We start from the raw sequence: 11,608 nt of genomic DNA, 5'->3' as shown, positions 1-11,608 counted from the left end.
TGCGACAGCCGACGATGGTGGCGCGATCGGCAGGTGGTGGTGGCAAAAGGCTGATGCGCACTCAGATTAGTAGGCTCAGGGACGCACCTGTTTCAGCTGCGGGAAGGGTTTGTGTTGTTCTAATTTCGTTATATATATAATGAATAAAATCAAAATTTAGGGGTTCTAGCCCCCCGAGCCCCCTGGCTCCGTCCCTGTTTGATAGTTAAGTCATTTCAACATTCAAAGAACATACCTCACACGCAATACTCAATCGCTATTCAAGGCTAAGTTTTCTATCGTATCTGACGCCTAAGAACTTAAAAAGACTAGAAAACAAAAAAAGTTCTATATTTTGTGTACTGGTCGTATAATACGTAAAAATTCAACAGGAATCACTTTACGTAAATTATTTTACATTATTTTATGTAATTAAATTATTTATGTATAAATTATTAATAAAAAATCATACATGTAAAAAAATAGTAAACTTGCGGGCCTGATGAGCTAGCCTGAAACCGAATGAGTTAGAGTTAGGTTGAAATATTTTAGCTAAAAATTAATTAATAATAAAAAAATCAATTAGTTCAAATCATAATTCAAAACCGAATGAACTGTTCGGAAACTAAGTGGACCGATCCGATTGACATCCCTAAATATTACATACGAAGATTCAACTAAGAAAACTTGTGAATACTATATCATGAATCACCATGGAATTCTCAATCCTTTTTTTTGTTCTATTTGGATCATATTAGTACCTTTTTGATTTAATTGAAGATTTCGCGCGCGTCTATCGCTCACTTCGTTCGTGTAGCTACCTCTTCTTGCTGCTAACCCCTTTATAAGAAGAGGAGTTATCTACGATAACTCGGAACGAGAGAAGAAACGATACTTTCATACAATATCTTAATTGAATTCTATGATTGACTCTAATAGACTGAAGGCAGTGATGGACTATCGGCTTGTGGACCGCCCTTTCCTCCCCTTTTGTGGTACGGAAGGGCGGAGATCGATTTTATGTGATTTAGTTTAGTTAATAAATCTACGTTTGATTGAGTGTTTTTAGAGGTTGGAAAGAGATTCAATTAATTAATCTATTACTTGTTGTTTGGTTTGGGTAATGAGTTAACCATTAACCTTACTTGAGGGTAACTCAATCATCCAATTTGTTATCCCTTAAAATAGAGGGGAAACAAAAGAAAGAGAGTCCCTTATTAATTATTCATTTCCATTGTTAAACCAAACACTCAATATAAATAATGGTTATTGTTACCATTTCAGTCCTTTATTTGATTCCATTCACTTTCCATAATTCTACTTGAACCAAACGAGCAGTAAATATTAATTAGGATTCATTATATCTAATTACGCAGTTTATAATAATTTTTTAATGTGTAATTTTTGTTGTTATTAATTAATATTTAAAGAGGTGGACTTAGGTGAGGGCACCCGCATCCCATGCGGCCGGGTCGACCCACGCCCCAACCCTGACCCGGATCCGCGCCCCTGACCTGTGCCCATTTGATCCGTCACCCCAAATTATTACATTTGCTTATAGTAAATGCTACTTTTAATAAGCATAACATATACATTTATTCGCACAAATATATACTTTTGTAAATATAAGTATTTATCTTCATTTAATATAAAGTATTATATTTTTTAAACCCTAAATCCTATAAACTAAACCCTAAACCCTGTAAACTAAACCCTAAAACCTGAACACTAAACCCTAATAGGAGTATTTACTTTTAATGAGCATAAGATATACATTTTGTCACACAAATGTATACTTATGGTAATATAAATATTTACCTTCATTCAATATAAAGCATTATACATATCAATAATTACTTTTTCTTACGATAATAATTATTTGATCAAATAATAATATTATTATTTATGTTTATTAAAAGTAATCATTGATATAATAAAAAGTAATAATTGATATGGAGAAATGTAATGTTTCAAAAATATTATATTTATTGTACTTATTGTTGTACTAAAAAGTAATTATTGTTATAATAAAAAGTAATTATTATTATTATTATTATTATTATTATAAAGAAAGGTAATATTTTTAAACCTAAAAATAAGTATTAATCATCATTTAAAATTTTTTAAACCTAAATACGGAATACTAAACCCTAAATAGGGAATACTAAATCCTAAATAGGGAATACTAAACCCTAAACACTGAATACTAAACCCTAGCCATTTAATAATAAACCCAAATGGAAATATTTACTCCCTAATGGGAATACTCACTTTTATTTATCTTAAGATATACATTTCCATACTTAAATATATACTTATGTGAATATAAGTATTACCCATCATTCTATATTTTTAAAACCTAAACACTGAATACTAAACCCTAAACACTGAATACTAAACCATAAACCTTGAATACTAAACCCTAACCCTGGAATAGTAAACCATAAATAATGAATACTAAGCCCTAACGGAAATTTTCACTTTTATTTATCCTAATATATACATTACTGTGCATAAATGTACACTTATGCGAATATAAGTATTACCTATCATTCAATATTTTGTAAACCCTAAACACTGAATACTAAACCCTAAATAGGGAATATTAAACCTTAAACACTGAATGATAAACCCTAACCATTCAATAATAAACCCGAATGACAATATTTACTTTTATTTTATCTAAGATATACGCTTAAATGTATACTTATGTGAAAATAAGTATTAACCATCATTCAATATTTTTTAAAACCTAAACACTGAATACTAAACCTTACTCATTCAATAATAAACCCAAATGAAAATATTTACTCTCCCTAATGGAAATATTCACTTTTATTTGTCCTAATAAATGTAATAAGTTAAAAACATTACATTTCATTGTAACAATAATTACTTTTTATTACGACAATAATTACTTGACCAAATAGCTAAGAATAAAAGTTATAGAAAGTGAAAATAATATTACTTTTCTTCACATCAATAATTACTTTTGCTTATAAAAATAATTAGTTTAATAAATAACTAAAAATAAAAGTTCGTATAAATAAAAATAAACATTATTGTGAAGAAATTTTATCTTGTTTAAATTATTACCTTTCATCATATTAATTGTTATTTTTCTTAGGATAATTTTTACTTGACTAAATAACTAAAAATATAAGTTATAATGAGTAAAAATAAGCATTACTTTTATTCATATCAATAATTACTTTTTCTACTATAATAATTACTTAACCAAATAATAAAATATATATATATAGTAAATACTTTTCACAAAAATAAAATATTGCAAAAGAAAAACAGTAAAATTTTAAAAAATGCAATAAAACAGTAAAAAAAAAGAAAAAAGAAAATACTGATAAGAAAATATATATATATATATAATGCAAAAAGAAAACAGGAAAAGAAAAAAAATGTACATATAAAAAAAAGAAACAAAATTAGAATAACAAAACCCAAAAAAGTGTAAAAAAAAAGGAAGAAAAAACATTTGAACTTGAGACCGCAGGAAGTGAGACTTTATAAAGCAACTACCACTGCACCACCATACAAATATATTTACTTTCCGTTCAAATTTATATAAAAACGTTCAATGGGCGGGTGACCGCATGGCATACGGTCACCCGCATGCAAGTTTTTGCCATGTTTAAATTAAGTTTACTATTTCATAATTTTTTAAGCTTCAATTTTATATAGATATTTTTATAGCAGAGACAAAGTTGTATTTGCCTACAACGACGGCCGCGTCACCTAAAAGCATAGAATTATGATGGCACACGACGCTAAAGAACGAAAATATATCCATCATTGTCTAGGTAACCATTTGAAAATATATCCATAATTGTCTAGAGAACGAAAATTCAACAAAGATAGGTAGTCGTTATTAATTTAGATCCACTACGGCTGTAATCAAGCCAAGTCGACCCGAATAATGTCTTGCTCAAACTTGACTCGTTTAGCTAATCAAGTTGGTCGTTTAATTATTGATCGGGTTTTAATCAAGACGAATACTGTGCCGAGCCTAATCGAGCTTTTTAAATTTAATTCTTTATATATTTAAAATTTTAGTTATTTTCCTAATACATAAGTTATTTTTCAAATATATAAGTTATTTTATTCACGGCAATATGATATATTTACTATTTTATTGTAAATAAATGATGTTAATTGGATACTTAATTCAAATATTACTAATTATAGTATAAAATATAAGACATTTAATTAATAATATTATGTTTATAATATAAATCACTTAACGAGCTTGATTACGAGCTAACGAGTCGATCGAGTATTGTCATGCTCAAGCTTGACTCATTTAGCTAAACGAGCTGCTCATTAAATTACCGATCGAATTTTTATCGAATCGAACGTCGAATAACTCACAAGCATCTTAACTCGTTTACAGCCCATATTATCTTTTAGTATTCTATTTTCTTATTATATTTGTACATAATTGATATTCTCTACGTTAAAAAAATTATCATATTGTGGACTGATGAATTTTAATAAAATATTAATGAAATTGCTAGTGGAGTAAATGTCTACCTTAAATGTAAGTGGAATTATGCAGACTCTATTATTATAAATGAAAATGATAAATTTTTCTTGATCGAACCAAAAAAAATTATACAAACTTTTCGTGGAAAGGAGATTGTGTTAATATTACTAAAAATTTATATACAAAAATATATACCAAATATTTACCTGTTGATAATCGTTACATGTTATTTATCTATATATATACACACACAATAGATAATGTCATTTAAATTAATAATAAAAAAATTAAGTGAAAAGTCAATTTAACTATTCTTACAGCACAGGTTGAGATTGTGTGATGAGAAAGGCAGAGTTTGAGGAAAGTGAAAAAGCTACGGCTCTTGCCATTTGGGTTGTATTTGATTTTTGAAAACTTGATTATTCATCTATTTTTTAACTTTTGGGAGTGGGGGAGCGGTGAGGTTTAAACCCTAGACCTCATTATTTGTAAATATGAGTTTGCACCGTTTGATATTTCTTTGAGGATACTTGATGATTCATCTTACATATTAAAAAGAGTGAAACCCCTACTCTAGCCAAAACCTTTTAGTTGTAGGAAAATATGTCCATGAAGATAAATATATGGAAAATGTAGCCTTTTTAGTGTTGAATTGACAAAGTTAGTTACCCTTAATAATATATATTGATTAATTAGTTTTTTTACTAATTTTTGAAAATTTCACAAAATAGTAAAATCAAAAAAAGTTAAAACAAAAAACAAAACCTAGATTTTGGATTAAATCATATTTGGGTAAAAAAAAGTTACCGTCTTCTTCCCCAAGTTACCACCGTCTCCGGCGGCTTTTTTTCCGGCGACCTCTTTCCGACGGTCTTGTGAGGCGGTCTCCAAGGCCGTGTTGCTTCTGTTCCTCTCGTTTCCGGTAAGTCACATCCTCCTAATCTCTCATAACACGGAATTTGTCGAGAGATTTTTGAAAAATGGTGTTTTGAAATTTTGTTGGGTAAATCTTGATAATAGAGGGATGTGTTAATCACCTTTGTAATGATGTTCAAACAACGAGATTTGGTTGATTTGGTTTAGTATTAGTGAATATTCTTGTTGTTGTTGGTTCTTGATTTGTGATTTTCGCATTGTGTTCATGGTTACACGGAAATATACTTGTTTACACACAAAAAACGATAGTTACACACATTATCAACGTTACACACTTTATTAGAGTGTTACACACAATTTCGGAAGATAATGTGTGTAACAGTGCAAATTTTGCACTGTTACACACATTATCTTCCCAAATTGTGTGTAACCGTTCAAAATACTTCATTACACACATTGTCGACCACAAATATGTGTAATGGTTCAAACTTCACGTTTACACACAATTTCGGAAGATAATGTGTGTAACAGTGCAAATTTTGCACTGTTACACACATTATCTTCCTAAATTGTGTGTAACTATTGATAATGTGTGTAACTATCGTTTTTTGTGTGTAAACAAGTATATTTCCGTGTAACCATGAACACAAGGCCGGTTCGGACGTCGCAACGGGAGAGGAAAGGAGACGCAGTGGGAGAGGAGAGGAGAGGCGGCAGCCGTGGGGTTTTACGGATGCTGGACAATGACGGAACGGCAGCGGAGCGGGCAACCGGCATCGGACGTTGACGTCACGGCGGCGGCGTGAGAACTCAAAGGCAATGGGGAGATGTTAGGGTTTGAGTGTGGTAAATTTGATATGGTAATTTTATTTGATTTAATTATATTTTTAATTGAACAAAATAAGATTTAATTTTTCAGTTTTTATAAATTATTAAAAATTCAAATAAGGGTAAAAAAGTCTTAAAGGCTACTATTTCCATGTTTTAATTTGAGTGGACATTTTTTCCTTTTATTAAGTTGGAAGGGCTAAGTGAGCCCATTTACTCTATTTAAAAAAGGTATTTATAGTCTATAGATGATGAATACATCTAGAAAAATACTGAAACGGGTATATATGAACCTCAAAATTAAGATAGTTTGCCAAACTCTTAGAAACTTAAAAGTGGATAAATAAAATTTAAGCCTATAAATCATTTCTTTCTTTTCTATTATTTCATATAAAATAGAATTCGACTCTTAATCATTCCTCATTTTCACTACAAATGAAGGACTGGATAATATAGGCCTCAGATTGCATAATTGAATGTTCTGCACAAAATATTTTTACAATCAAAGAAAACGCACCCTAACAATTATTTATTTCGTGCGGTACATTCAATTAATATTCAATCCGACGCCTATATATATCAACGAATACTTTGACATAGTCATCACACACTCTCGAATTATACACTTTACTCTTTTCCCACCAAAGAAGATGAGCTTCAATCCTGTAACCATGGATATTCTAACATCTTCGCTGATTGTAGTATCCATCGCGTGGATATGTATACAGATTCTATCGTCAGATTTTAGGGCCCGAAAATCATCGAAGCTCCCCCCAGGCCCGTACGGGCTCCCGATCATAGGCAACATCCTCCATCTCGGGTCCAAACCCCACCGCTCCTTGGCTAAACTAGCCCGCAAGTACGGGCCTGTGATGTCGCTCAAGCTCGGGAGCGTCACGACCGTAGTCTTCTCGTCGCCGGAAACCGCGAAACTGGTGCTGCAGAAGCACGACGCCTCCTTCTCCAGCCGAACTATCCCAAGCGCATCCAAAGCCCTCCGCCACGACGAGTTCTCCATGGTGTGGCTGCCCGTCGGGGAGCAGTGGCGGAAGCTGCGGAAGATATGCAAAGAGCATATGTTCTCGACTTCGAGGCTCGACGCGAGCGAGGGTTTGAGGAGGGAGAAGCTGCAGAAGCTGCGCGACTACGTGGGAGAGTGCTGCGAAACGGGCCGGGCCGTGGATGTAGGGGAGGCTGCGTTTACGACGTCGTTGAATCTGATGTCGGCGTCGCTGTTCTCGGTGGAGTTCGGGCAGTTCAATTCGGATTCGTCGCAGGAGATGAAGGATGTGGTGTGGGGCGTCATGGAATCCGTAGGCCGCCCCAATTTGGCGGATTATTTTCCGGTGCTGAAATTTGCTGATCCACAGCGGATTTTGAAGGGATTGGAGTTTAATGTTGGCAAGTTGATTGCGAGATTTGATGAGATAATAGACGAGAGGTTGAAATCGAGGGGTGAGAAACATGATTTGGTTGAAGTTCTCATTGATTTACACCAAAAAGATGGAGCGCAACTTAGCCGAGACGACATAAAACATCTCCTTCTGGTAAGGCTTTTCGTCTCTTCATTTTTTTTAAATGCGTGGCCACAATCTTTTGTGTGCCTCCATCTGCCATGTTAATTCACAATATCTATACTATATTAAAAGGCAGTTTTCAATTTTAAATTGATTTCAAATCAATTTCAAAATTGAGTAGTAATTTTGTAGTTAGAAAAAAATTGAAGGTTTATTTATAAGCTATACATTTTTTTTTTCTTTTTCTTCATCTTTTTTTTCTATTTTATTTCTTTTTTAAAATTGTAAAATTAGACTAATTATAAAATATTTGATATGCATATCAAATTAAAGATCATGACAAGAGCTTTAATTTGATATATGTTATGTAAATATTGGATTTAAAATATAAAAATTATATTTATTTAAAGATTAAAACTTAAGAAAATTCTCTCTCCTCTCTCCTCTTTTTTTTGAATAAATCTATTTTTTTCAATTATCTTTTATCTTATATTGTTTTCTTTTTACACAATATCATTTTTTTATTAATATGAATTATTATTTATTATTTTTATATTAAACTAAAATATATTTATCTTAAATTATAGTTTTTTTAATTATATTTAGAATTTTTATATAATAGTCAAATGATAATCAATTTTATATATATTAAAATATAAAAATATTTTGTGTGCCTTGCACGAGTGCAAATACTAGTTACAAGTAATAAGGGAAATTAAAATATTCAAAAGGGCGATACATATACCAAGTTTGGTCACTAATTAAGTGATGTCCTATTCTAGAAATTAACATAAGTATTCCATCCTAAAGATACTTAGGAGACGTTTGACTTGATGAACGTAATAAATTAATAAGATTGACGTACAAATCAACGCTCCTTTAAAGGTTGTTACGCTAAGTTAATTTTAGATAGCTTATAATTAAGCAGAACTTATAAGATTTTATGTGTTAACAAACTTATATATAATTAAGTGTTTAGATAATTGATCTTATAAGTTAAAAAAAGATAAAATTGAAAGAGTATATGAAAATTAGAGTTAGAGAGAGAAAATTATAATAGAGTTATTTTTGTAAAATGATTGTTGCTTATAAGATTATGAAAAAGTAAGTTGGGACGAACTTATTTTTTGAAGATGTTAATGAATTGTTGAAACTTATTTTTATCAGTTATAAGCTTTATGTGTTTATTTTACCAAACATTATTCAAGTGTTTATCAAGTGTTTATAAGCTCCTAACTATTTTAAGGATCTTATAAATTTGGCCAAGCTTCCTCTTAGTCGACAACAAGTCTTTCTATCTTGAAATAAATTAGCATCTTCTAAATCGGAGCTAATTGTTACTCTCTCTCCTTCCCATTTGTATTGACCCATTACTTTTGGGCACAGAGATTAAGAAAGCCTTTATTTATGAGTTAAGTAGGTGGAGTGCTTTACTTTTGCCCACTTAGAGCATCCACAACAGATCTCTCAAAATTTTACTCCTAAAGTCTTCCTTAAATTATTTTTAACCCCTATTTTACAATTGCACACAACAGCTCTCCTATTTTTCATTATCTATTTTATAAATTTAGGGTTAGATTTAAGGAGGTGTAAATTTAGGATTAGATTTGAGGGGGGTGTAAATTTTTTTGTGGGCTCAACTTAATATAGGTGATATGTTGGATGATCATTTTATCTCACTTTTTATTATTTTAGATCAAATTTAAAGTTCGGATTACTTTTGAGAGATCTGCTGTGGATGCTCTTAGGAGTCCTTATTTTTGCTATTTTAAGAAAGGGGCCAATACAATTGGAACGGCTCAAAATGGCAAGGGGGCCAATACGAGAACGGATGGAGTAAAACTCATAACATTGAATATTTCAGAAAGAGGACCATATATTATAGAATTTAAAAATAAAGACTATAATTTTCATTTTTAATATTTACACTCCTATTTCTGGCTCAAAACTAATTATTTGGGCTTTTGGTGACACCTAAAGCCCATTCAAGACATGGTCGTGTCATGCCACTTTTCGGCAATTTTATTTTCTTTTTTGTATTATCAATTTTCTAGCACATTTAAGCCTAATATAATAATTTAATTAAAATTTATTCATTTTCATTTGGAATTTTTTAATTAGAACTGCTTAATAAATTTAACTAAAATATAAATAAATAAATAAATTCGAAGAGGGTGTATTGAAATAAGTTGAGACACAATAAATTATGGGACAAAAGGATATCATCCGCTTTTGGAACACATGGGATCCTTAGTGCCACAGTTTACTGTATCTCACTTTCAGTTTTTATAGTTTTTAACTGTATGTTCTTAAATTTTAATTTATTTTATGTTTTAGTATAATTTTAAGATACTTCATTATTCAATTAAGATTTATGATTTTTTTATATTTATTTAATTAAATAATTGATTATTAAGGTTAATTAATCCAAAGTTACGGTCTATATAAAAATATATATTTAATTTTAATATTTAGTGGTACATATTAATTAAATTTTATTATACAATATTATATTTTTATAACAAATTATTATAAAATAACGAGATTAAGAATGTGACATGGTGAGATACCAAGTTGTGGGCCAGAGACTATATTCGCTTTTAGAACACAAGACATATAAATTTTTAATTCATTATGTTCTAGAATAATATTAATTCAATTAACGAGGGTTCATTTATCCGATTAGGACTTATATAATTACTATTTTTTTATATTTATTTGAGTTAATAAATGATGATTAGGGTAGTTAATTAATCAAAAGTTTAAGGTTTATAATTTTTTAAAATTTTGATTTTTTGTGAGAAATATTAATTAAAATTTATTATATAATGATATTTCATTTTGATAATAAATAATTACTATAAAATAGCCACATTAAGAATGGGACATGATAAATATAATAAATTATCAAACAGAGGATCCTGTTTTCTTATGGAACGACATGCATGTGGGAAGTGGGAACTTAAAAATAAACATAGTGGATAATAATTTCTTATTCACAAATATTTTTAAGAGAACTTGTATTTTGAGCATGCACTTAAACCTACATGAGAATGTGTCCAAATTTCTTCTTTTTCTTATTTTTGTATATGTAAGCCTCAATTAATTCATGCCTCAATTACAATGATCAGGATCTCTTTGTAGCTGGAACTGATACGACTTCAGGAACAGTGGAATGGGCAATGACAGAACTAATACGCAATCCTATAAAAATGTGGAAACTTAGAAACGAAATCAGGAATTTGATTGAAAAAAATGGGAAAATTGAAGAATCAGATATCTCATTGCTGCCATATTTGCAAGCAGTGGTAAAGGAAACATTCAGGCTACACCCTGTTGCCCCTTTCTTAGTACCTCACAAAGCTAAGTCTGATGTAGAAATAAACGGCTATATCGTACCTAAAAATGCGCAGATTCTTGTTAATGTGTGGGCTAGTGGTAGAGATCCTAGTTTCTGGGAGAATGCAAATGAGTTCATGCCAGAGAGATTCTTGAACGAGAATGATGGCGTAGATTTTAAGGGCCAAGATTTCGAGTTGATTCCATTCGGGACAGGAAGGAGAATCTGCCCTGGATTGTCGTTGGCGAATCGCATGGTGCATCAAATGTTGGCCACATTTGTGGGTGATTTTGAGTGGAGACTTGAAAGTATGAAACCACAAGAAATAGACATGAATGAGAAATTTGGACTTACTCTTCAGAAAGTTGTACCTCTCCAAGCAATTCCCACCAAAGTCTGAATGTTTCCATGTTTTCCTTTTATGATCTTATACTATGTTTTTCCTTTGTGCTTTACTTTACTAAGTTCGTTTAGTTTGTAATCTTTTCGCTTTTCCTTGCACGTTTTTTCATCTTGAACACTCGGCATCCTCTATCTTATTTTTGATGTTTTATTTCGTATGGCATT

At 30.9% G+C, this 11,608-nt stretch overlaps 1 protein-coding gene across 1 annotated transcript; it reads left to right on the top strand.

The window, feature by feature from the left end:
- Positions 1-6,714: 6,714 nt before the first annotated feature.
- Positions 6,715-11,597, top strand: LOC131023680 (cytochrome P450 76T24-like). Its single transcript, XM_057953237.1, has 2 exons — positions 6,715-7,731; positions 10,833-11,597. Exons 1-2 carry the CDS (start codon positions 6,835-6,837, stop codon positions 11,439-11,441), a joined length of 1,506 nt encoding a protein of 501 aa, XP_057809220.1. The 5' UTR covers positions 6,715-6,834; the 3' UTR covers positions 11,442-11,597.
- The last annotated feature ends 11 nt before the right edge of the window (positions 11,598-11,608 follow it).

Source organism: Salvia miltiorrhiza, chromosome 4, assembly GCF_028751815.1.
Source record: "Salvia miltiorrhiza cultivar Shanhuang (shh) chromosome 4, IMPLAD_Smil_shh, whole genome shotgun sequence".
NCBI classification, from domain to species: domain Eukaryota; kingdom Viridiplantae; phylum Streptophyta; class Magnoliopsida; order Lamiales; family Lamiaceae; genus Salvia; species Salvia miltiorrhiza.
Note: the sequence above shows the minus strand (reverse complement) of the source record. Positions and strands in the feature narration are given on the sequence as shown.

What these genes read in the sequence shown, in the direction of transcription:
- LOC131023680 (XM_057953237.1), top strand. Translation starts at nt 6,835, where the DNA reads ATGAGCTTCAATCCTGTAACCATGGATATTCTAACATCTTCGCTGATT. An exon ending in ACATAAAACATCTCCTTCTG is followed by an intron (nt 7,732 to 10,832) that starts GTAAGGCTTTTC and finishes TACAATGATCAG; the next exon opens with GATCTCTTTGTAGCTGGAAC.